This window comes from Falco cherrug, chromosome 2 (assembly GCF_023634085.1).
Source record: "Falco cherrug isolate bFalChe1 chromosome 2, bFalChe1.pri, whole genome shotgun sequence".
NCBI classification, from domain to species: domain Eukaryota; kingdom Metazoa; phylum Chordata; class Aves; order Falconiformes; family Falconidae; genus Falco; species Falco cherrug.
Genome location: NC_073698.1, coordinates 117,893,239 through 117,919,861, shown reverse-complemented (window position 1 = coordinate 117,919,861; position 26,623 = coordinate 117,893,239). Strand labels below are relative to the sequence as shown.

The window sequence follows — 26,623 nt, the reverse complement described above, 5'->3', positions numbered from 1 at the left end:
CTGTAATCTGTGACTATAAGCGTAAACCAGTGTAGCTGTGGCGTTTGCACCGTGTCTTCTGCCAACCCTCTGCCTACTGACATCACATCTATGAGAGGAGCACGGACCAAGGTTTTGCCAGCAGACCACAGCTTGCAGTTTTCAAGATGTTTGCTCACAGATCATACATCAAAAATACACTTGTGTACAGAGGAACTCCAGTAACACTGTCGTGAGCTTAGCTGCAGTAACAGAGTTGGCTAATTAAGCCCTAAGCCACCCCCACTCACAGAAGCACGCCGATTCTAGCAAGGGGAAGCAATTAATCAGCGGCAAAGACAGCCATACACAAGCTAATAGGGTACTGCTCTTACGATTTGAAGCAGAGTAATGTCTGGCCTGTGTTGGCAAAAATCCTTTTGATTACTAAAATGTTCTATTTAAAGAAGAAATAGCATGATCTTTTATTGCACTAAATGGTCAAGTTGCTTCAGTAAAAATGGTTACCTTTCCAGCAAATCTTGCCTTGTTTATATCTTTAGGCCATTATGGCTACAACATTGCTACTACTTAAATGAATCATTATGAGTTGTGCAATTATCAATAGAGACATAAGGTAACTAGTTATTAACAGGAAGCTAACTGCCTGAATTGGCCAAGTCCTCACTTTAATGGTAGCTCTGCAGTGCAGCCACACTCTGAGCTAGTCAGCATCAAAGCAAGAGCAGACTTCAAAACTGCGCTGCAAATCTAGGCAAAGCCTAGAGTTGTTGCACAGAAGTGCAACAAAACCCACCTCCCAGACCTGTCCCTTAAGCTCTGAACTGCGCTGCAAAAGCAGCCAGCACTTGATGATTCAGAGGAATGTAAAACCTAACTGCTTTCTTGCCTTGCAATTACAACCTAGTTAATTGTGTACAACTGTGCAAAGGAAGAGAGTGAGGAAATTCCTTTCCTGACCCTTCCAGCAATTGACTTGTGCCCTGGAGCATAAGATTTGATTACTCCTGTAACTTATTTTCAACAGGCAGTTTCTTCTGGATAGCTCTTGTGTGACAACTTAAAAGTTTTGGGCCAAGTCACAAGAACACTCCACTGGTTGAACCTCAGCTTACATTATCTTATTTTTGCTTTATATACCTCTCTACGGTGTGCTGCATTAACAGATGTTTAGATTTTTAACTCAGACAAGCAATTTAACTATTGGGCATGAGTTTTTCAGCCGAATGGTACTGATGAATGCAGACATGCTCCAGGTTGCCTTTTTGTTTTGCAGAGATTTCTGATGAGCCTTAAAAATCAAGTTTCTTTCGGTACCTGGAGTCCAGCCTTCTACACTGCCTCAAAATGTCTTTGAGGAAGTTACAACAGAAGAATCACTGCTTGCTTTGAAGTTTCACCAGAAGTTCTGGTTGTGGCCGTTGTTATTTTCAAGCTATAAACAATTGTGTAGATTTATTCTGCAACGGCAAGCAACAGCTGGGTTTCTTCACTGAGGCAGTAGTTCAAAATGCTCTGGCTACATGCTGGGAAGTGCTGAATCCTTTTGACTTCATTTGTTGCAACACGTTTGTTCAAAAAAGGTGGGATTTAATAATCCATCAATGTATTGGTGCCACTGGTTCAAGAAACAGAGGCTCGGTCTCAAGCACAGCTGCTCAGATCTATGTTGCTCCTCTTCTTATCAGTCACCCTAATGCAAGTACTTGTTGGACCTTTTTCAGGAAGGGGAAGGAAGAGTTTTCATCTGGATCACCTTCTTGGTCTGGTTTTCACAAATAACTGCATCAGCCCACGCAAGAAGGTCACAAACTATAGATTGTGAACCCAAATGAATAGTTAAGGCAGGAAAGGGAAGAAACCAGACCAGTTTTGCCACCAAAGAAAAGACTGGGTGTAACTACACCCAGTCATCAATGAGTAGCTTTATCTCGGACTGATTCTGTCAGGCTAGGCATTGTCTCTGCTCCTGCAGATAGCATAAAGCCTGAACTGACTCCCAGCTGTGGGCTCTGGCTCATTTGACAGAAATGCAGTCATGTCCACACCTGATGTGGATAAAATCTGTAAGGGTAAGGACCAGGTAATGCAAAGGTTGTGGCTGCGGTGCCTGCTCAGAGGTGACTTTGGTTCTGAAGTGGCTGAATAACGCTCTCCCTCCCAGTTACAGGAGCTGAAGTGTTTTATTACCATTTTCAATGCTCATGATTAAAGCATGCTTTTTGCAAACATTCCAACATTTGATTTCTACTTATATGAATTGCCATGGAAACTAAACTTTTATTGGGCATGTTTGCATACTCAGGGGCGGAGAATTTTAAAAGCCTCTGTGATATACAGTACAGTTGATGTAGCTGTGCAACTGCCATGAAAACAGTTAAAGCCAGCTATGTGGACTGCTGAACCCATCTACCAACTTGTAGCTCTCGTGCAAGTTTCCATACCCTTTTTCCTGACTTTCTTTAATAGTAGTAGCATTGCTTTTGTTCCAACGAGAGTTTTCAGCTCTTTAGGTTTTTGGAGTTTTGCTTGTTTGCTAATTTTTAAGTATTTCCTACTCATAAAATGTCCAAGAGAGTATTTTCTTTTGTCTTAAATTGCCAGACGCTTTCCTGTTAGACATTCCAACTTATCAAGTTATTTTAGGGCCTCAGCTATGGCTGGTTTTGAGTACCTCTTGTTATTTTAGAAATAAGCTCTATTCCTTATTTTTCTCTCCTTTGCTGCCAAGAAACAGATGACACTGACTCGAATAAAATTTTCCCGGCATACATATATGAGGGGAAACACGTGCTCTGCCTGATCCAGCTTTGATGTCACGTCACCTACTGTGTAGGAGCTAACTAAAGGAACATTTCAGCCAGCATATCAAAAGTCCTTCAGAGTTACAGTTTAACCACAAGAGTAGTTACTCCTTTCCGAGCTACTAGGCATCATTTTCCCTGGGGAGACTTTTGCAAACTGTTGCTTCCAGTTTTCCCACTTAAAAGGAAAAAGAAGATCACTTAAGACGAAGGGAAGGCTGGCTGCCTTTGGCTCCGGCCGTGGCAGGGTTAAAATTCGTACTCGCCTCTTCCAGCTGTGAGCATGTCCTTAACTCTGCATGCCTTACACGTATATGCCTTTATTTTTTTAACTGAGTGTACTCTTTCTTGCTTGTTCAGTGAACAAAAAAGAAGATCCAGGTTCAACACTAGTAGTAAATGAAGCACTCAGACCTTAGCAGAGGCATCACAGAAGAGCTTATCTGGGTTCTGGCCTACCAATTAATCTCAAAAGCTTGTCTTTTTATATGTAAACTACAAAAGACACTACGACAGCCAAGGCCACTTTCTTTTCCTTCTTTTTTTTCCTTTTAATATCCTCTGGTATTGTGCATGTTACTATACGGATTCCAGATTTTCATGAGTTACTACAAAGTTTATATTGTGGTAAAGTAACAGTTTTAGCCAAGTAAAATATCCCCTGGAACATGCGAGGCTGGAACCGGATCACAATGAACCCCACGTCCCCACGGCAGATGGGAACAGTTGGCAATCGTGGCAGCCGTGTGAGCCTCCGCTCCCCCCAGGACCCCCGCCCAGCAGGTACGCCCCCCAAATGTCCCCTTTGGAGAAATAAATGGGGAGAGGTAGTGACGAGGCCACACAGTACGAAACAAGGTCCCTACGCAGGATCCCCCGCCTTGAGCACAGTCCTCCAGGCTGGCTCGCGCCTCTCATCCGTGGAGTTTTCCTTACCAAGGATGCTGTACGTGCGCTCGGAAAGGGAAGGTTTGTTATATGCTCCTGGCTCCCAGCACCCGCCGATCCTGGGGGTGGCACGACCCTCCCCAGAGGTATCTTCACTCTTTTTGTTTTCCTCGGTGACAGCTGCAACCCAGCGGTTCGCCTCACTGCCGCCATCTCCTCACAGCCTCCTGAGCGGGGACCTCTGAAGGGGATGGCGTCGATGCCCCCAGCCCCTCACCACACACGGGGCAGGTGAGGCACAGCTTGGGCAGACACGCCAGGCCGGTGCTGGTTTGTACGCTTGGTTTGCTTTGGAAGCCCAGCCATGGAGGCCCGGCCGGCCTCAGTGGCCTGCTCCCCACTCTGGGACAGCAAAACGGCGGCTGCTGCCACCGGCGCGTCCTTCGCTGATGCCTGAGGCCTGCGCAGGGGCCTTGGAGGCCCGGTGTGTGTAGGCACATACATATATGTATACGCACATACATGCCCACGTGTTCTGTTCAGGTCAGCTGTGGGCAGGCCTCTGGTGGGCTGCACCGGGCCGTGACCCCCGGGCTGAGGCGGGCGGCAGGGCCACCCCACCGGGCATGGAGGCAACGCGGCGCCCCTGCGGGGCTGGCAGGGCGCGGGCAGCCCCCTCCCCAGCAGGAGGGAGCAGGTAAACGCACCCCCAGCCCCAGGCAAGGAAAACCGAGCCCGCGCCCTCGCAGAGCCGCCCTGTTTGCTCAGCTAATCTGGCGGACAGGAAATTGCCTGGCGATTCATATTTAAGATCGCGAAGCGGCCGCCGGCTGTCCCCCGGGGCGGCCCCGCCAGCCCCCGCTGCAGGTATCTCTGTGCGCGTCGTTGCGTGTCCCACCCCCCCCATTCCGCCTGTCCTTCGGCCGCCCCGCTCCCGCGGCCCCGGCCTGAGGGGAGCGAACCATTCCGCCGGCGGGGGTGCCCCACGGGGGGGCGGGCAGCGCCCCTGCGCGGGGCGGCGCTGGCTGCCGGGCGGGGGCGGCTCCAGCGGGAGGTGGCGGCGGGCGGGGGAAGGCGGGCGGCGGCGGCGGCGCTGGCAGCGGCGGCCGGGCGGGCAGCGGGATGCGCGGGGGGCAGCGGCGGCCGGAGGCGGCGGTGAGTGCGGGGCCGGGGGAAGCGCCGTCCCGCGGGGTCGGGGGTGGGGTCGGCCCTCCCGGGCCGCGCCCGGCTCCGCTCCCGGTGGCGGAGCGCTGCGGGGATGGGGAGCGGGTCCCTCCCTGACGGCGGCTCAGCCGCGCTCCGGTTTGTGGTTACTTTGAGGGGAGTTTGTGCCACCCCTCTCCCCTCGCGGTTCGGGCCCCCCCCCTTGGCAGACACAGCAAAAAGGAACGGGGCTCCCCCCGTGTCCCTTTGGGCGCAAGTCGCCTCGAGCCCTTTGTCCCGGTGCCCCCCCGCTCCGGTGCTGGCGGGCGCCGCCGCGGCCCCACCGCTGAACAAAGCCTCTGCCCGGCCCCGGCGGGGGCGTCCGCCCCGCGTGTCCGTGGGCGGGGGAGGCGGGGGTGGCCGGCGGGGCTCGCCTTGCTCCGGTTCGGGGGTCCGTCGCCAGCCATCTACCTGGTGGCGGGGGTAACGGGAGGAGGGGGCTCTTTGTCCGCCCGTTCTTTGTTAGCCCGGTGGCTTTTCAAGGCTCCCGCGGCTGGAGATGGGCTTCTGCCGGGGCTGAGCCCGGTGATGGATACCGCCTCGGCATCGCTGGAGTTGAACGATAGGAAGCCGGTATTCCGTCGGAGTGGTTCAGTGACACGGAGGGGTTTGGGTTCGGGGACCCCTGACGGGTTGGGAGCCCGGCGGTCACCCTGCTTTCCCCCTCCCGTGCAGCCCCGGTGCGCGGCCCCGGGGGCAGCGGGGGGCGCGGGGCCGCCCCGTACCTGCTGCCCGCCGGCCAGAGGAGGCACGGGCTGGGAGCAGACCCCGCTCCTCCTGCCCCAGAGCCGCCGGAGGAATTTCCCCATGTGCAGAAGTGCAAATAGACCGGCGGCGCTTGCATAAAGGCTGGAGAGATGGGCATTCTGCTCCTGCCACCGAGCGCTGCTGCGAGCTCAAACACATGGCTTTTGTCACCAGTTCCTTCTTTCCCCCCCAAGTGCTCATCGTGTCAGCGTGTCATCTTGTCTGTGTGCCTTGACTCTGCCCCTGCCCGAGTCCTCCACGTCTGCATCTCCGGGGCAGCTGGGTGGACGTGTTGCCAGTCGGAACATGGTGAATTATTTCATCTTTGTGCTGCCTGCTCCCTCTCTTCGGGGGGACGAGGCAGGCGAGAGAGCCAGTTCTGCAAGTCCGCGTGTTGGGTGAACTCGATTTTTTCCTTTCTCTATATTCTCCTAGTTAAGGTCCCCCGGGAATAAGGTATTCAGGTGGGAAAGGGAGAGAGGTGGGAGGAGGTGAGGCATGGCAGCGGCACGCGGAATCGCGAAGGGCGAGGATGGGCTTGCTTTCCCACAGCAGAAGGAAGCAGTAGGAGAGAAAGGAGATGAAGTAATCGAGAGATGGGGAGAGTGAGTGCCCACCTTGGCTGGCAAGGTGAGCGGTGGGCTGAACGAAGAGAGTGACAGAAAGATACTTTTAGGACAGTCAAATACTAACGCCGAATCTTTTCCAGAGCTGATAGTACCATTTTTATTTGTTTTGTGCAATTCCCTTTCCACACCAGAAATTTTGACAAATGCTAAATTGACTCTTTTGTGGGTCCATGTTTTTACTGAGGGAATGGAAATCTTGGGCAGCAACCAGGACAGGAAGAACAGTAATTTTTTCCATGTTTTCCATATCAGTTACTGTCTGTGCTTATCAGATAAAATTAGCAACCAGCTCCTTGAAAGTATGCAAAGATGCCAGGTGACCCTTGTTGGGAAGGAACAAAGTCCATCATGAAAAATTTGGAGTATCCTGTTCTTAGATAGGAAGCGGAGGATGGGTGAGGTAAAGATTGCAGGTCCACCTTGGCTGAGGGTGGGGTTGGATCAGAAGGACTTGAAGGGGTTTGGATGGGAAGATCTTGTTTGTTTTCCACTTGAAGATCTAGAGAAAACCTGAAATAATGAAGGTGGGGAGGGGGAAGTGCTGGTGATCCTTTGTGAAGGAATTAATGCTATGTTTGCTGCACGTGGAGTGTATTCTCTCCATTTTCATTTGTTAAAACAAACAGTTAATTCTGATGTGTAGTAACTGCCAGTGTAGCAAACAGTGCTTCCCACTGAAATAACCAGTTACGAGGCGATGCCCTGTTTTGGGTGTTCAGGGCAGATGCGGTTCATCTAGGTTTTGGTTTAGACCGGTGGGGCACATCCAAGATGCCACAGAAATCCAGGGGCAGTTTTCCCCTCTAGAAGGTCCTCCAGAGGCTGCAGTATAGGAGTGAACTCCATAAATGTGACCAGGCTTGGTTTTTTTCTCTACTCAAATCTCACGCAGGTGGGATCAGTTTTTAAGTGAACCATTTCATTTAACTTCCTTAATTACCTTAAGTGGGGGTGTAACTGCAGGTATAGTACGTGTATCCCTCTCTTGAGGGAATGTGGTCCAGGGACTCGCTGATAAATGCTGCCCTGTATTTCTGCGGGCAGAGCCATGGCTTGGTAGCACAGCAGCCACGGCGGGTGCCACTTGAGCTGTCGCTGTCACGATGTGGTTTGCCAAGCAAGTGTGATGAGAAGCATTTAGTCTGGGGGCATGCTCACTGCCCTCAGAGCGCTGGGAAATGAAGAAGCGCTAAAGAGCTAGCGGGGACGTTTGGAAATATGGGGCAAGCATCTCGGGAAGGAGACAAATTGAGGAGAAATGGACAAACGAAGTAAGAGAGACAGAAACTGTCAGAATAAGTGGGCGCTGGAGGGAACTGATTAACGGAAGGAAGTGACAGGCACAAAGTGGCAGTGAAAGAAATCGGCACAGAGGAAAGTGGATCGTGGGCAATGGTTGCCTGAGAGAGAGACACAATGCAATAGACAGGAAGAAAAATGGTAGAGACATCCAAGGAGACAAAAAGAAAAAAAAAAAAAGGGAGTAAATGATCTTTGAAGCTGTTCTGATTGGTTTTTCTAGCTGCTTAGATTTTCTGGGACATACCTATCTGCTGTGTATGGCAAGCTTCCATTGAATTTGTTAGGGGCATCCTAAAAGCAAGTTTATCATGTCAGGTAGGACGTAAAGGAGAAACTTTTATTTAGGATCTTTCTGCTCCTGTACAGTGAGAATTTCTGCTCCTGTACAGCATGAATTTGGGTTCATAATTGTTTCTTCACTCAACCCCGTTCCTGAAATTTTAGTTGAAGAAAGCCTGTATTTCCTGGGATTCAGGAGTGAGAATTGTATTGGTCTAGAATATTTATGTACGCTTATTACTACACCAGCTATGCTGTTTGTTTTGGGTTTTGTTAGTGTGTACAATGAGATGTATAAGCAATCACAGTCTACCAGCCACCAGCAGAGTTTTCTATTTGCCATGTCTGTGTGAATTTTTTAAAGTCTTGATTTGCAAATCTTTTGAGCATGCTCAGATTTTCAGTAGGAAAGGAGTTAATGAAATTGGGTCAGAATAATACCAGGGAGCTGGTAGTTACTGGTGTGAGATGAATCAGTCGTAGGTCAGATAACTGACTCTTAAGCTTAACTGCCAGGGAGGTACCAACGCAGAGGAGAGGAACACGACTTGAGGTTGGCTTGTCCTCTGCTGCCCTGTTTTTCTGCATGAAGAAAGGAGTTCATTGTTTTAACAGAAATCTCTGCTAATATGTTTCTACCTGTCAGTGACTTTTTTTGTTTGAACAGAGAAGAATTAACTCTCCTTTTCACTTCAGCTTATCCCATTGAACTGGTCCAGATGAAACAGTGATCTGTGTGACTGCAAAATAAGAAGGCAGTGATATCTACTAAAATAATGCAGTTTGAGTAGGTGGTCTACTCTCTTGTCCTACCAAATGCATAGGAATACTATTAAATTCATTGAAATGTGTACTTTTAGCAGTTTTGCTTTCAGGTAAAGGTAGCTATTATGGCACAAGAGTTATAAAGCTTCAGCATTTTCACTGGCGTTTTTGTTTGGACACACTCTGCAGTCGATGTCTCTTCTGTCAATGGTTTAAATCTCAGTTTGTAGCCACCAAACTATAGTATTTACATGGTAATGGGTGTTTTCATTTTTGATGCACATTTAGAATTGTCAGTTGTCATGACCTGATTAAAATGATTACGCCTGTCTACTGGAAAGAGAATTGATTTGGCAATGCCTACAACATCAATCCTTATCAAGTAGGAGAGAATCCTGCCTATACAGTAGGACAGAATTAACTGAAAATGTCGTATTTAGGTGCAATTTTTTGGAGTAGTTGGAGGAGTTATTCCAGTAAAATAGGTGTGGTTTATGAGGGGAATAAAGTTATTTAGGGTGTTTTCTGTTGTTGCCTTGCCCTTTTTCTGCTCCTTCTCCAGTATCCAACATGATAATTTCTCAGAGGAAGAGATAAGCTGTAAGAGTGACTTCCTCTGCCGCTCCCTTTTCCACATCGGAAACCTGCAGGGTTGCGAGGGAGTGACTTAGTCAAACCTGATTCACAGATATTTGATTTTTAATTTATTTACTGCTGGTGAAGGTGCCAGGCTGGGAGCTTTGGGAACTAAACCACCCTATGCCTGTAACCAGACTTAGTGCTCGCTTGCACCGTGGGGATCAGTGTATAGCGGGACCTATATCATGAAGAGCCAGGGACTGAGCAGAGTTCAGGGCTATGCTGGTAGGAAATTAGCTGTAGCTTAAGGTCTGGTGTATTGTGTTGTGGGGGAGGAGGAGGAGGAAATGAAGAAGGATGTTGAAGGCGACCTTTAGATAACAAGCCTTGCTGAGCTGCCCAGTTTTTGGCAGAGATGTCTGTGCTCGCTCTTAAGGATGTGTCCATTTGCTGGTTGGGTACCAAATCTCCACCAAACTATGCAGGTGCTTTTCTATGAATGTATTGTTTTAGTCTGACAGCAGGCTTTAAGGAGCTGGGGGCAAGATGGATTTACACTTAAGTGTTTTTGGAGGTAAACTGTAGATCCCAGTGAGTTTTACTTTCCTATCAGATTGAGGCTAACAAGACTTGCAAATCCGGGGGGTGGGAGACAGGTTTGATTTCATCAGGAGCAAGTACGCTGTCCTCAGTTTATGCAGGAAAAAAGTAAATCAACTTGGTAATGGAACAGTCAGTTCAGGCACGTAGGTGTGCTATACCATGGGAAAGTTAGACCTCCAGGCACCAAAGCCATCAGCACTCATTCACCAAGTTATGTTCAGGGTGTAAAAATTTAAGGGGCGTTCTTGTTTCCAAAACAGTGTGTGTTCTATTGGAACAGTTGAAACTGACCCTAATAATTTGAAAACCTTCTTGTTGCAGAATGAGTTAAACTCTGATGACGTTGTGTGGATGGTGGCAATGATGGGGTTTTGTCCTCACCCTCCATCACTTGGGGTTTCGTCTGTTCCCATGGGTGGCTGTGCACAGCTGTAGGAATTTCTGAAGGGAAGTGTCAAGGAGAGGGGTCAGGAGCTGCCAGGAACCACTGGTAACATTTTGTGAGAAACTGAAAATGAAGAAACAATGAACAGCAAAACAGCCTTAAAGGAGAGATGGCCAAATTTGAGAGCTTTATTTAAAATTGACTTTATTTTCAGTCAGAGAAGCACTTTAGCAGTGCCTCAGGCATCGCAACCCACTCGGTTGGCAATGTAAGAGCAAAGTGGGTGCCATAGCAGACTGCTAAAGGAAGGTGGGTATCAGCCCAGGCAGAAAGAAGGGGCGAGAAGCTATGTGCTGAGAAAACGTCACCCTAAATCTATGGACGAAATGCTGGCTAGAGCTGTTCCTGCAGCTTGGCTGAGCAGCAGCTCTGGGCTCCTATGCCAGGGCGTGCTGGTTTGGGCTGGGCTGGGTTAATTTTCTCCTCAGTGGCTGGTGCAGTGCTGTGTTTTGGATTTAGTATGAGAATAATGTTGATAACACGCTGATGTTTTAGTTGTTGCTAAGTAGTGCTTCTACTAAGTCAAGGACTTCTGAGCTTCTGAGGCCCTGCCAGTGAGCAGGCTGGAGGGGCACAAGAAACTGGGAGGGGACACAGCTGGGACAGCTGACCCCAACTGACCAAAGAGATGTTCCACACCATACGATGTCATGCTCAGCATATAGAGCTGGGGGGGGGGGATGGTTGGAGTTACAGTGTTTGTCTTCCCAAGTGTTGTGGATTAACCCCAGCTGGCAACTAAGCACCAGGCAGCCGCTTGCTCACACCCCCCCCCCCCCCCCGCAGTGGGATGGGGAGGAGGATCAGGGAAAAAGGTAAAACTCATGGGTTGAAAAAAGAACAATTTGATAATGGAAATAAAATGAAATGTTATAATAACAACAAAAATTGTAATAAAAAGGGGAGAGGGGGAGAGAGGAATAAAATCCAAAAGGGAAAAAAACCCCAACTAAACAAGTGATTACAATTGCTCACCGCCCACTGGGCGATGCCCAGCCAGTGCCCCAGCAGCACTGGGCAGCCCCAGCCATCTCCCCCCAGTTTATACGCTGACCATGCCATTCCATGATGGAACATCCCTTTGGCTGGTTCGGGTCAGCTGTCCTGGCTGTGTCCCCTCCTGGCTTCTTGTGTCCCCCCCCAGCCCTCTCGCTGGCAGGGAAGGCCTAGAGAAAAAGTCCTTGACTTAATATAAAAAGTTACTTAACACACTGATGTTTTGAGTTGTTGCTATCAGCATTGTTCTCAGACTAAATCCAAAACACAGTATTGTACCAGCCACTGAAAAGAAAATTAACTCTATCCCAGCCTAAACCAGAACACCGAGTCCCTGTTCCGCGTGCTGGAGCCCTGCTGTCCTGGCAATGGCTGAACGCCTGCCTGCCCATGGGAAGTGCGGAATTAATTCCTTGTTTTGTTTTGCTCACATGTGCAGCTTTTGCTTTACCTATTAAACTGTCTTTATCTCAACCCACAAATTTTCTCACTTTTACTCTCTTGATTCTCTCCCCCCTCCCACCAGGCGGGCTGAGCTGCCAGCTGGGGTTAAACCATGATACAAGGGAAAGAAGTTTTTACTGTAAAGCCACCCTGTGTTATAATATTTTAAAATTGGAATCTTTTGTTTGACTCGCCGCCTGTTTGAGTCATGAATCACTGTTTCTTTTGGTCGTTAGTGAAACAAAACTTAATTTGGCCTGGGTACTGTAGAGATGAAACATGGTTGGTAATGCTGTATACATTCACTTCAGATGACTTTATAAATCCCAGATGAAATCATTTTGCTTCATTCCAGCCAAGCCAGAGCGCAGCATGTGCTCTGTAACGAGAGTCGGCCTCTCTGGTTGTTTTATGAGGCCCTGCATAACCTTCATCTGAAAGAATATGATTTCATGAGAGCAGATAAATGTGGATTTTGAGCTGTTCATTTGCTTAGCTTATTAATGCATTAATTGTTTCTTGTTCATGCTCATAGTGGAGAGTTTTAGAAAATTCTTCCCCCCAAAATTTCAATTACTGCTAGGTGATGACCTCTCTGATTTTTCCCATCCTCTAAGAAGAGAGATGTGTAATGAGTTCTCAAACTTGAACTGAAACCATATAAATATTTAACCTTAAAGACATTTTTCCTTTCAGCTATTAGCAAACCCAGGTATTCACTAAACTGAAGATTGAATTTTCAATTACACAGAAACCCTTCCCTCTCAGCTGTTCTCGCCTTAATGCCTGTCACATTGATTAAGTGGTAGCCATCATCTTATGAGATAGTAAGGATGGCATTTTTGGTGTTCTTACCGATGATTTTAACCATATAGCAGCAATGTTAGAGACATGAGAAATCTAGTTACACTTTTTCCTTTCTTTTAAACCAACCCTTTCTTCTGTCTTTTAATTCCGAGTTGTCCATACTTCAGGTGTCTGTTCAATGATATAATTATACTTTTGTTACAGAACAGTGTGAAATGTTGAGAGCCACTAGTTTTCTGTGTCGAGTTGAACATGCCCTGAGAAGTTAAATTTTTGGTTCTTTTCTGGGGAGCTCTGGGCTTGACATGCTGTATTTTAAACAGAGATTACACAAGCAATATGCCAAGATGGCAACACAGCAGCAGTTGGAACGGGTTTTGTGTCCCAGTCCTTCCCGTTTGGGAGGCAGGCAAAGGGCAGAGAGCCAACTGGCCAAATGGGGGAACCTCTTGTTGGGGTGAGCTGCCTGTCGGCTGCAGCCCTGCCGGGGGGGTCGCAGGCATGAAGCCCCCCAGCCCCGCTCCTGGCAAGGAAGGCGCTTGGGGTGCTACGCAGGCTTTGAGTTTGGAAGATGCAAGGCAAGATGGAAGGAACTAGGGAGGGAATCTCCCCATGGGATGGAAGACCAGGTGGGGTGAAAAGGCTGGTAAATGTTCCGTGTCAACAAGATAACCTGTTGAGCATGCAACTTGGGTATAAAAGTGATCTGCTGTCCAGGCTGTTTGCCACCATCCTGTCTGAAGAGCTTCATTCCTGTGCTGCTGGAGGGGGCAGACATGGTGGCTGAGTCCCTCCGGGAGGTATGGTCTCCTTCCTCGCCCTGGTTCCTTGGCGAGCAGCACTGTTTTGGGGGGACGGTAGATTGTGTGCTCTTGGAAGAGGCTGTTGGGGTGAAGCTGGGGTGCGTGCTCTTGCGACGAGGGGGGGGAACATGTGCCTGGTGGGGTGCAAACTCTTTCTTTAGGGGTGAGAAATGACCTCTGCAGAGAGAGAAAAAGCCTTGTGAAGTGAGGCCGGGGGGATTCCTGGGGGAGCAGTGGTGAGGGATAGGGCCAGGTCCCCCGGGGAAGAGCACCTTGGGGGGACCAGGGGAGGGAGAAGCCAGAGGTCACGGTGAAGGAGCCTCCCTCCGCAGGGATTAGCAGCCAGCTCCCCTCTCCCAGGGCCATCCTCTAGGGAGAATAATGTGAAAAAGCATAGCACAAAAAGTCTGTGCAACACAGACCTGAAACATTGCGGCTGTGACGACTGCGGTTAATTAAATAGGTGGCTTGTCTCTAGACAGCCCCAGACATCTGTCTCTATTCTTCACTTGTTTTTCTGCTGCGTTTCTATTTGCTTGTCCAGAGTTAAAGCCCAGAGGACCTACAGATGGTCACCATTAATTTTGTCACTTGATGCAATTTTTTTTAAAGCTTTTTGTCGACCTTTTAGAAACAGATGTGTGTTTTAAAAAAAAAATCTTTTAATAGAGCAACTCACTAGAGCTCTTCTGTTTGGACTTAGATTTAATTTTAGTCGTTAGTGACTGGGATTTAATTTTGGCGTTTCTTTTAAGCCAAGTCTGTCTTGTAGCCATATCATTTTTTTTGTATTTTTTTTAATAAACTTTGCAGAATCTATTTGCATTCCCAGTCTGGCTTCTTTGGAACCTCAGAAATCGTTGCATGCCAAAACACTTTCTGTGTTTTGGATCACATACCTGTTTTTGCTTAGGTTTCTTCGTGATTGCAGGATGCTGGTGTTGTGTAGGCTGAAACTGGGCTCTGGGCTTTCAAAAATAAAATCTTCAGCAGAAAAGTTCAACCGTGTTAATGATTTCTTAAGGAAGCCACAGGATCGCAAACAAAACTTGGGAGCTGTGACTAGTAACTGCCTGCACAGAGTCGGGGTCACAGATGACAGCTGATTATCAAATCAAAATATATGGACTTCTAAACCGATAAAACAACTGCAGACAGGTTTGGGTTTTTTTCCGCTGTCTCCACATTGAACATGGGGTGCCCTTTCCAAATGCCTTTTAATGTATTCTTTTAACATGTTTCTTTTTGAGTCATCTCTGGAAATCTCACTGTAAAAACAGCCAGTTTTGGTCTATATTACATACTTGAAAAATGTTCTCGAAATACACCTCTTAACGTTTTTTTCGTTACTTTATTTGCAGGTCAAAATTTGATTCACTCAAATTAGCGTTGTTTTAACCATCCTGAGAAGACAAATATGATGCCAAACAGAAGTAACCACTCCTCCTTCCAGAATGTTGGATCAGGTAATCAATTAATAAAAATGAAGTTTGTTTGTAAATGTACTGAGATCTTTCAGAATTTGTCATTGATTTTGGTCCTTTAATTCTCCTGACACACGGATAACAGTGCTCTGTTCTTATTCTATGTCTGACTCCATTTACCAGCCAGAACAAGGCCACAGCTGGATACGCTGCAGCCAGCCCGCCCTCCCCCATCAGTTTAATGCCTGCCTGGAATAGATATCAGTGACCCCCAGCTAAATAACTCTGGAAAGGAAGAAAAGGAATGAGGGGAAAGGGGGAAAAAAAAAAAAAAAAAAGAAAATGAGAGGAAAAAAAAGGGAAGAATTTCCTTCTGTATAGCTGCGGGCAGCAAATACTTTGGTAACCAGAGGAGCCTTGCGTTGTGCGCTGAAGGTTACCACGCGAGAGCTGGGGCTGACCTGGGTGCAGGATGGGTTCAGGGCACGCCGTGTGCCGCAGCTCCTGGCCTCAGTCCCTATAGCTGCATGCAAAGGCAGCGGCAGCCAGCATGTGTAACGCGTCCTGTCATATTCATAAAGTCTCATCCCAAACATTACCCTAAAAATAAACAAAACAAACAAGATCTGGTTTGTGGGAAGCAGCGATGGTTGAGCTAAACATGCGCTGTCGTCCACTTGGGATTTAACCGTATGATTGCGGGCATTGTGGTGCTGGAACCAAAAATGCAGGAGAACTGGCATAAGGTATAGTAGAGAAAAGCTGAATCCGAGTGGCTGCACGAAGGTATCGTGACCTTTTCTTACTGTACTTGTTTGGATTTCAAGTACAATGAGCCCTTCATTGCTGTGGTGAACAGGCCTGAAAGTTTCCATGAGCTAACTTGTTTTTTGGCAAAAGCATCCAGTCTTTGTAGGATTAGATGTGCCCTACTGGTGTTGCAAGGGAGTTATAAACAATTATTAGTGTCCCATTAATGTGTCTGCTAAGCTATTAATGTAGGAGCCAGTGGAATTTATGCAAAAACACTTGAACTTCTGCTGTGTTCGAGTCGAGGTTTGGACAGTACAATTTTGATGCAAGATTGGCCTTCAATTTTAAAAGAGATTTGGAAGGAGGAAAGAGAGAGATGATGGAAATTAGGTTCTGTTTCACAATGGAAGGCTAAGTATAGAAGGCATATGCATCGTGCTTTATATCTCTGCTCTTCAATAACTTTTACATCTTGTTCTTCCTCATAACGCCGCTAATATGATAAAAGCTTGATCATTTTCAGATGCTTTTGTCTTGTCCTGACAAGAGTTCTGTTGAACATGGGTCACGTTCCTCCTTTTTTTCAATTGAATTTCATCATTACTGTTGATCAAAAGTTGTGAAAACAGCTAAGAAATGTCAAGTAAAATGTCGAATTGTAAGAAATTGCAGTTTCACTGCTCACAGCGGTGATGGTCTGATGGAGAGCTCTGTGAACTTACTGGTTCAAAGGCAACTTAGATAGTTGTATCATTGTAACAAATGTGTTAAAATTACAGCAAATAAAATCACAGTCAGCATAAAAATATTAAATTCTGTGTAGTAGTAAACCTGAGGCTTGGTTTTAAAGCTGAAAGTTAATGTCTTTGGCCACTACCAGAGCTTGTAATTAGCACACGCTTAGCCAGGTCCACTTTGCTCAAGAAGGTGTTTGATTTTTATTCCCCGCACCCCACGATGCTGATTCCTTTTATCTTCAGCCTATTCAATTCCATTATTAATGATGGTTACCTTTTGTTCTTCAGCTTATGGGTTTATTCCTTAAGAATTGAGGAGACCGTGTTACGCACTCAGACTTGGCACAGCTTGCCTAGAGGAAGCCTGGGCAACAGAGGCCTGTTGAATGATGCCCTGGACAGTAATGAATTCCAGGTTTTTTTGCCTTGTTAGCGAGGAAGGTCCCAGAAGCAAGGACCCACTCAAAGAATGCATTGCCACCTTCACTAGATATCTGAACCTAGCTACCCTTGGTGAAACCAGATCATATCAGCTCTGATGGGGGCAGGAATCCAAGTTTTGTGTCTAGGTTCAGATAATTATCTGAAGTGGTACTTGGAAGAGGATTAAAGTGTTGCCTCTGAGGATTTTAAAGGCACTTTATGCATTTAGAAGTTAGGTTTTCCTGCTGAGTGACAAGCTGAAATCAGGTTTCTCATGAGGTGGCTGAAGTCACAGGTGAAATGTGTCTGAGCCAAGAGTAAATCCCAGATTTGACCCTTATTTTCAGAAGCAATACTCACTGGCACTGCAGGAACAGACACCACAGACTGTGTTGTAAGTTCGAAGCACAGCCTAACGTCCCAAGAACTGCTGTAAATGTTAATGGTGCCATTTCTACGTCAGCTGAGGTCTAAGTGGAAGCCTGCTGGGGGTCCTGTTTATCTCCTGCAGTGACTGACACTGTCAGGAGCTGAATTTCTTTCTTTGCTTTTGGCAAAGTGGGGCTCAGAACTGCAGGCTGGAGCTTGACACATCGTTGACACATGGCTGAACACAGCAAAGGCTTTTTTGGTCGGTGTCCTCTTCCAGAATATAAATTGCAATTCTTAACAAGCATTAGGACCTGGAACCTTAAACTGCTCTCAGTGTTTTTAATGGTCATGTGTTTTTGTTGTTGTTTTGAATGAAGTCGTGGAGCTCAGCATTACACTTCCTTAAGGCTATCTTTAAACTGAAGTGGGCTCTTCGCAGATGTAGGTACAGCTTTGTATGTTAACAGATTGAGCTGAAACCTTGAAAAACAGACCTCGGTTTTGTACTTTTCCATGAAGCTTTGCACGGCAATCCACAGAGTAAGCAGAAAGGTGACAAAACGCCTACTGAGCTTTGAGGTGAGCTCATCAGTGTATTGGGGCTCGGATGCGCTAGCTGCGCAGGCTAAAAGAAGAGGTAATCCAGAGCAGTATCTTATGTTCTGTATCCCGAGCCCTGGGAGACCTGCGTTCAGTTCTGTACCCTGCTGTCTGCTTTGTGTTTTCTCCCTGCATCTCAGTTCCTCAGCTGTAAAACAGCAGGACTGTAATGCTTCCTTACTTCATGGGCAACTGAGGAGGCTCAGGATTATAAAGGCTGAGCCACAGGCTCCTGCAGTGGATAGAGCACCAAAGAAAGAGTCTAGCATCTTTCCAACTGTGTTGCTGATTTGTGGTATGAGTTTGGTGATGTCGCTCTACCCCTTCTTTTGTAGTCTCCCTCTTCTGGAAAAACAGAGATGGGAAAGTTGTGCATCCCCTGCTTTACTTAATGGTCTGAGACACATTTATTACAGGCGCAGTAATTATTACAAAAAGTGTTCTTTTCAAGTTAATGTGCAGGCATGCACATACAAGAGGCTACTTACTTGCTAAAATTTTTTTTTTCTTGTTTTCTCTTCCTTACAGATTCCAGTAAGATTATGGCAGAGTATAGCCACACACAAAACCAGATGGAATTACAAAATACTAGTTTGGGAAAGGGTTCTGTGGCGAATTCCCTTGAAAATGGTCTCCAGGATATTATGGAAAACCTCAACCCAAAGAAATATTCATCAAGTCTGAAATTTAAAACAAACGGGGACTATGCTGGCTCTTATTTAACCCTTTCACAACCTGTGCCGGTTAAACCTAATCCTTCCTCCGGTGTTAAAAATACACACTCTATCACTAAAATTCAAGGGGGCAAGCAGTTCCCCTGTGAAAGCCCGTATCTTCCAGATAAAAGCATCTCTGTAAAGCATTTGGGTTCCGTATCGGGCACGTCTTCATCCCTCAGCGGGTACAGTTTAGGAAGGACAGACTTTGATATTCATGCCAGCAGAGAAAATGAAAAATCCCTTGGACACATGGATAAGTTTCACTACTCAAAGTACAGTCAGAAAAACAAATCGTACGACAACGTCTACTTCCCAGGAATGCTGGAGACGAAGAAGATCTCGGGCTCTCTTCTGACCATGTGGAATGGAAGCTCGGGGAATGAGCTGATGCTTTCACCTGGTAGCAATTCAGGGGCAGCCAGCATGCCTTCTAGCCCAAAGCAAGGCAGGAGGATGAATGTTGACAGTCTGGCCCTTCACATGAAACCAGTTAAGCACAGGGATGTGATGATGGAGACTCTGGGTTCACGGCCTAGGAAATACTCTGGTGGATCTCTAAGTCATATGGGAATGTACAGTCGTTCCCTACCCAGACTTTATAAATCAACAGAAAGCCAGCTGGTGCCATTAAGTTTGCCCCCCAGAAGTTCTCTGGGTAACACTAAAAGGAAAAAACTTGGAGAAAAAGATCTACCTCAGAATGCTTTAGATGCTGATAATTATCTGAATTTTTCTTCTTGCAGCTCAGGGGTTTCACCACATGCAAACTCTGTCTCTGGGAATAATCCTTATGTCAGTTCAACTCTTAGTGTTCCTGCAAGCCCCCGAATTGCTAAAAAAATGCTTTTGGCACCTTCTTCCCCATATCTTTCTGATGATTTTGATAGACTTGGACTCTCAGGAACAAGTCCCAGTAGTTCTTTCTCCCCAGTGGATTTTGACAGGTCATTCTCTGTCCGAAGAAACCTTTCCACCAGTTCCGTGGAACTTGACGACCCAGATCTGGAAAGTTACAGACAGACACCGAACTCGCTGCAAACATCCATGCAAGAGCGGAAGAACAGCATCAGCTCCATTTCGGGAAGAGAAGACCTCATGGACTATCACAGAAGGCAGAGGGAAGAGCGGCTTCGGGAGCAGGAGATGGAACGGCTGGTAATTTTTTCTCTTCCTCTTCCTTTTTTGTGGCAGTTAGCATGTGCAGAATGTCCATCCCAGATCTAGCCATCAGGAGGGTACAGCAAAGCATAAGCTGCCATGGTTTGAAATTCAAGTGTTGCCTGCTTCACATGCCTTGTTTATTATTGCACTCTATGAAGCTAATGCTTAAATAGCGTGCTGCTGGAACAGCTCGGACGGGCGGTACGATGCAGCCATCTTAAAAACATGTTGGAACCCACGTAAATTGCGTTCAGTCATCCTGCGGGCTCTTAAAATGTCTATGTACGTAAAACCCACAAATTACACTGCAGGGATCCAGCGCTTTTTTGTTCTAGATGATGGCACTGTTTTGTGGTAAGCGGGTAAAAAAAAAATGGCTCTGCTATAAGCCACTCAGCTGTGCGTGCTGTGGAGTCAGGTATACATTGGTGTGGGTTCAACATCCATCGTCAGAGCTTTCTCTGCTGAATTGTGGTTTTTCCTTTTGAGTATTTTCATTAAAATATAGCCTTCCTTGTTCTCCCCCTCTTGAAATGGAGAGTAGCAGAGAGGGGCAGAGTTTCTCTCTCTGTCTCAAGTCAACATAAAGCAGTACATACTGCTTCAGCTTGGGATTCAACTTGGTAGTAAAATGTAATTTACGTATTATTGAAACAACTTTTGGGTAGGAAAAAAAAACCAAAAAAAAGGTCTTCAGAACACAGAGATGGTGGAAACAGTTTCTTATTGAAACTGTCTCTGAAAGGATGCCTAATACTTCTTTGAAAAAAGTTTTATTGGTCTCTACAAGAGTCACCGACCCTATTAAGATACATTCATACTGTACTGATTTTTATCATCCACATAGAAACGGAGATTGTTAGATGGGCCAATTTGTATTACCAAGTCTTAGATTTGAGGCATTAACTTTACATTTTTGTGCTTGAATTCAGATCTTTATGGATTTGAGGAAAATGGACACAGGATACTCTTCAACCTGTCTAGTGTGCGCACAGACGGCGAGCCTGCAGGGGGGTTCTCTTCCTGGGCAGGCTGGGGGGAAAAGCTGTGGCGACGTGGGATGCAGGAGCAGCAGGGGTGGCAGGACAAGCGGGATGCGGGAGTAGGGGCTGCCCATGAGGGACCACTAGCAATGGCCCAGTGCCTGTGCAGGGCCACCACTGCCGTTCCAAGCTGCACCTGTGAGCAGGTTGAGCTGAAGGATTGTAACCTGTCCAGGTGTCTCCCTCCCATCTCACCTATGTCCTTGACACCAGCTGGTGAGGAACCTGTTGGAGCTGCCTTTTCATCCCTAATGCACACAGTGCTGTGGTCTGTAAGGTACACACTGTTGGTTTGCAAGATGTGAAAATATTAATCTTGGCCTGCTTAGAGCCAGGGCTGTAGAATTGAGGTGTCTCTGCCCCCTCTTGCCCCCTTTGCCCCCTGATAGCTCTGCCAGCTCCCCTTGAAGCTGCGGTTTCTGGGGAGCAGGGGCCGGGCTCCCGGGGGCGAGGAGGGCCAGCGGCGAGTGGAGATGACTGGTGGCTTAGGAAGGGTTGTTACACGTGGGCACGTAGAAGTGGGAAGCATCAGCAGAAATGCTGGTGGGTTGTTTCTCTCTCCTCTTGCTGCCTTCTCCCTGCCGTGCCACCACTCCTTTTGGAAATCACTCTTCTTCCTAGGCCTGGGGTTTTGTGTGTGCAAAGTGGTGTTTGCTTCCAATCAAAGGGTTTTCCTGACAGGCATGCTGGTAAACCTGAGATAATTGGTCAGAAAAGACAACATGATAAAGCATATTTGTGTTTTAAAAAGAACAGTTCATTTTGTTTTTTTTTTTTTCTTTTTTTCTTTTCCCTTTGTGAGGGATGGAAGATACAGGGTTGTTTTCAGTATGCGATAATGCTAAAAACTGTTCTGGTTTTATTATTGAAGGTAATGACTTCTGTTTCCTCAAGCCCAAACTATTTCTTTTTTTGCTGGACAAGTACTTGCTTCGAGTCCTGATTCTTTACAAAGAGAATTGGCCTACTGCTTTTCCAAGCATGTTAAAAGTTTTTGCAAAAAGATGATGCTTTGTGTGTTGCATGTAATTTGAAAGTGAAGGAACTGCCTCCTTGAGTTCATCTTCTGTTCGGGACCCTGCTCAGTATTTTTTATCTCCTTGTTAGAGCTATCTGGTGGAAGAGGACAGTATCGAGAGTGCCTCCTTCCAGTGGTTTGAAAGTCTGAAAAATGCCATAAACAGGTTTTTGGATCTCTCAGAAGAAGGAATAAATTTTATAGGAAAAATTAAAAATCCACACATTTTCTTTTTTTTAAAAATTCCAAAACCCACACATCAGCTGTTTGCATATTAGGACCTGTCCTGTTATGGTTTGGTTTTGGTTTTGTCCTGTGTCAGTCTAGCCATGGGTCTGTCCAAAGAGGGCGTTTGTATATCCAGCCTGAGCTTCCAAAGAGCAGCTCCGTCTGACCTTGTGTACTGGGGGATGGACGCAGGTTAGAGATCCAGCTCTGCTCAGCGTCCTCTTTCTGGGGTTGCGGGGGAGGTGTGAGTAAAAAACCCCAACTAATCAAGCACCCGGAGGTAGCAAAACTGTGTGCTTTCGGTTTTCGGTGCTGAGTAAAAAGTTCAGATTGAGTAGCTGGTAGGTAAGTGGCAGGGAAAACATGCCTCTGTGCTCAAGGGTCAGACTCTTCCATGCTGTGTTTTTGAAGCAAGGTAGGCAGAAAAAACAGGGGGACTACTCGCAGAACTTCATCAGATACGTAAGCCTCCTTCTTAAAGAATTAGACTGCTCTATGGCCCAGATACGAAGCAGAAAATACCTTTTTTTGCACTGGCACAGAGCGGTTTGGGGTGTTGTGTTTGATAGCTGCTGTTCACATCTGGCTTATTTTTTTAGTAAAATGTATGCACGCATTGTAATCTGATCTAGTATCTGCCCTTGGTCTCCTCTATTTACTTTCACTTTTTTCCTTTTTCTTTTCTGTATGAATTATTCTATGAGTTTTACTTGTGCTTAGTTTGCTTTTTAAGTGGCAGAAGCTCTTCTGGAAATTTGCATTTTGAGCTGCTGCCACAGCCTGTGTGTGAAACCAAATGATCTGCTCTCATTGCCTGCAGAAATAAACAACAAATTTATTTATTTTTTTTTATGGTACAAATAATGAAAATATGTATTGCAGGGTTTTATTTGGAATATCGAATGTCTGAGTTTTAATTCGTTCCTGTGCACCAAGCAGAAAAGACAAGTATGTACTTGCGTAGGATTTGGTGTTTCTCCCACTCTCTTTAGCTTCGCCTTTTAGGGCTGGGTTCACCCGAGAGCTGGCGGCTGGTGCCAATTCTGTCTTGCCAGCCTGTCCCTCTGTGACTCGAGGAGCGGGAGGACCTGGAGTTCTGGTTTCTGCCATCCCGGGGCTGGTGGCACTACACAAGGTTGCTCCTGGAGCTTGCAGGGGGCTGGGGGGTCTCAATCTGCTTCTGCTTCCTCTCCAGCCCAGCTAACCAGACATTGCGTCTGGCTGTGGGGATGTTTATACAAGCTTTGCACAAGTAGAAGTCAACTCAGATTTAAGTATTGCTAAAGCTAGCCCAGGAGTCTGATAAGGAAAAAAATTATCACTGTGATCTAAGAATATTCAGTGAGATTCAGTTAGCTATTGAATCTTTGGGGATTTTTTAAAGAAAAAATCTCACTTTTTTTTTAAACTTTTTTTTTTTCCCCCCTATCTGAGATAAAAGCTGAACTGTGATAGCCACTGGAACTCAAAGGCAGTCTTCCTCTTCAGCCTGTGAGGAGGTCAGTGGTGGAACAGCACAGGCAACATAGTCAGATAGGTATCAAGGCCATATGTTTTATTTGATACCTGCTCAGTTGAATAGCACTGAACTTGATTTTTCTACTGCTGCTTTTTAGGCAGTACAATGTATTTCCTCTAGATGGTGGTAGGTACTTAAAAATTAGATACGCAGGATCTGCTCCATACCTTCCGTAGTTCGGCTCTGTATGGATCTGTAAGTATATGCTTGTTAATGAAGTTTTACTAGCTGCAGGAGGTGTGCTGGGAGAGATTTCAGTTTATATGACCAATGCCTGAATGAGCAATAGTGAAATTTAAGGAGCTTATTCCATAGTCCACTTTCTTACAGTCAGAAGAGCGCTGAATTTCATTAAGTTTGTTCAGCAAGTAGGAAATAATACAGAATATCCCTGTGTCCAGTTTGCATTGATACATTACAATTTAGTAAGATGTGTTCACGAGTGAAAAATTAAATGAAAATATTTTGAAATTTTCAAGGTTAATTTAAAATTTAAAATTATGGTTAATAGAGCTTATCTCCCGTACAGCTTGGAAAAACCTCATATACACATTTTATAAATTTATATGGGCTCTGTGTCTTTTTATAGAACCTTTAAACATAAAGTAACCAAGCTGCAAGTGACTTACCTTTTGCAGGAGCTCCAGCCAAGTAGACAAAGTCTAGATCAAGGGCATTTTCCCCACAACTAGTAACTGACAGTCTCTGTAGTGTTACAGAATAGCTTCTTAACATCAGTTTAGTTTAGGAAATGAGCAAGTGCCGTATAATAGGATAAAAACCACCACAGAATATAACTGATACTGAGGACTCAGTGAATTTTCAGGAACGTTCCATTTTAATTGTGTTCCAAAACATTTATGTAGGGTCTTTCATAATCCAAAGTGTGGATTTACATTATTTAATTTTTGAAGCTATACGTTTTATGCCGATGAACAGTATGGGCCAGGAAGAAATTGATTTGAGGAGACCTGTTCTCATTTACAGAGATCAAGTACTGTGCTGGAGCTCTAATCTTCAAGCTCCTGCTCTCAGGATGATTTGAAAAGCAGCGTCTGCATAGGTGCTGTAGGGGCAAAAGGGCACTGGTATGAACAGCCCTGTTGTTTTGGAAGCTGACAGCTTTTACTCAGGAGCCAAGCATGTGCCTGCAGATACAGGAACTAATTCTGCAGAAAGTAGTCTGCTCCGTTCCTCCCTGGAGGCTGGCTCTGCTCCGTGCCACCAAGCTCTTCTGCTTTTACCAGTCTGTTTCTTCAGTGGCGGTACTGGGAAGGTGAGGACGAGGCGTGCCAGCCTGGTCCCTGCCCCTGGTCCTCCGCTCCCAGCCGAGGTGGTCTCTGCAGGTGCCCCTGCTGTGCAGGGCTGCCTGCGCATCGCCCGGGAGGGACAGGCGTGAAATACGGGTGCTTTTCCTGAATTATGTGCTGCTGGCAGGAACCTCAGAGCCAAAAGACGTTAGTCTTAACCATAGCAAAACAAGGACTGAAAATGAGAAAATAAATGAAGCTGGAGTGGGAAACTGGTGCGAAGTGGAGGAAAGGGGAAGAACGGTTGGCGAGCTGTGCTCAGACCGGGTTAAAGTCCAGCTTTGAAATCAACTTCGCAGTATCTGACAGGTGTGAAATCACCAGCTCCTTAGAAATGCAGGAAGGAAAGAGAAACCTTTTTCCTGCCTTTTGTCTGTGGCGTACTGAATGTATTTGTAAGAAAGTAAGTTTGGGGAGTTTCTGCTGCTCTCTTCCCCATTCTCTCTTTCCCCACCATCCTTTTTGACTAGCTGCTGCTCCAAGCTTTGCTGTGGAGCTGGCTGTTTGCCTGCCCATGAGGTTTTTAGAGAGCAACGGTAAAAAAAGGGCTGTTCTTTGGTAGCTGAGAAGAGCAACAGCCTTTTTTTCAGGCAAAGGGAGCCCTGGCTGCACAGGCTAGCCATAATTATAATTAGCGTTGGTCACAAAGGATAGACTGCACATGTATTTTTAATGAAATCTAGGGTTATCCAATTGCCAATGGCACTTAGCTAAAAAGCTTCCTGCTTGCCACAGCTGATTAACCAAGCGTTGCCTTGATAATCTAGGTAGAGCATCACCTCTACGCATTTGTAAAATTGATAAACATGATATGCAGCAGATGAACAAATCCAGGAGTCACTGACATGGTTGCTGTTGAAGAAGTGGGAGGCGTTTATCTCTGCTATTTTGGGATATTCTTCTTGACAGTGTGCTAGGGATGTCTCTTAATGTCATTGTAAATCAGTAACAGAGGAAGGTTATTATCCCCTTATCCCACCCTTCTTCAGCACTTAAGTTTGCAGCCATCCATAGGTGGTGTGTGGCTTTGTCAAAGCCAGGAGTGGTGAAACTGCTCAGGCAGAAAGTGCACGAGAGCTCTGTGTACCCTTTTCACAGCAGGTAAGTGATCCACAGAAACCACACGATATCTTAATCTGTTGGAAAGGACATTTTATGGGGAAATACACTGAAAGACTCCCAAGGCTTGATTCCTCCTCCCTCCCACCAGAGCCAATTTTAAATAAATTTCCTTCTTCTGACATACCTTTTTTTCCCCCTCTGTTGTGATCAGCGTCACAAATAACTTCTGTGATATTTCTTGCAAAATGATTGACTGGATTTTCCATGTGCTGCTTTTCATTGGAGGGGTGCTTTCCTCGCTCGCTGCTTGACTCAGAAATTTATGCTGGAAACAGTTAAATGCAGGTGTGCTGGAGCTGGAATGAGTTGGCTGAGAGGAAATGATGAGAATAGAGCGTATAAAATAACCCCAGAGCTTCCTGTCCGTAAGCCTCCCGGCAACGTCAAAATAGAAGTGAGAGATATCAGTATTTCTGTAATGTGTGTGGAAGTTCATCAGGAATTTTTTGAAGACTGGCAGAGGTTTTCCTGCAAATTTTAAGCTTTTCTGAGCATCTGAGACGTGAGGGGGGAAAAGAATCCTGGTTTTTTGGTGGTTGTTTTTTTTTTTTTTTCCTGACTGCTCAGCAAAGGGCAGGTTTGCATGAGAGCCCCTTACCTGCACGCTTAGGCTGGGATGAGCAGCAGCTGTGCTTTGAAATTGGCCATTTCCTATTGTTATTGTTATTATTACAGGGATGGAGGGTTGGCATTGGGTAACCTGATATAGGCTGTTGGTGCAGGGAAGGATGGGACCTCGTCTCCTGCTGCCGTGTTTCCCAACTATAACCGTTCCGACGGCTGTATGAAAGGGCCAGGCCCAGTGCCGTCACACCAGGAGAGCTGCATAATTACCGACGATCCCAGCCAGCACTTGCACAGCGCTTTAGGAATTGGGTTGCGTGGCCAAAAGCCTTAGTAAGAGGGAGGATAGCGGCGTTG

General features: G+C 46.3%; 1 protein-coding gene across 5 annotated transcripts in view; it reads left to right on the top strand.

Moving 5' to 3' along the window:
- PHLDB2 (pleckstrin homology like domain family B member 2) overlaps window positions 1-26,623 on the top strand; it is a 126,391-nt gene that overhangs the window by 51,355 nt on the left and 48,413 nt on the right. For 3 of the 5 annotated variants that reach the window (XM_055702084.1, XM_055702085.1, XM_055702081.1), the window contains exons 1-3: window positions 4,730-4,826; window positions 14,635-14,739; window positions 18,111-19,456. In XM_055702084.1, coding sequence (XP_055558059.1) covers window positions 14,691-14,739; window positions 18,111-19,456 — 1,395 coding nt within the window. In that variant the 5' untranslated portion in view covers window positions 4,730-4,826; window positions 14,635-14,690. Of the gene's footprint in view, window positions 1-4,517; window positions 4,539-4,729; window positions 4,827-14,634; window positions 14,740-18,110; window positions 19,457-26,623 lie in introns of those variants that run through there. The other 2 variants (XM_055702083.1, XM_055702082.1) reach the window with 2 other exon arrangements.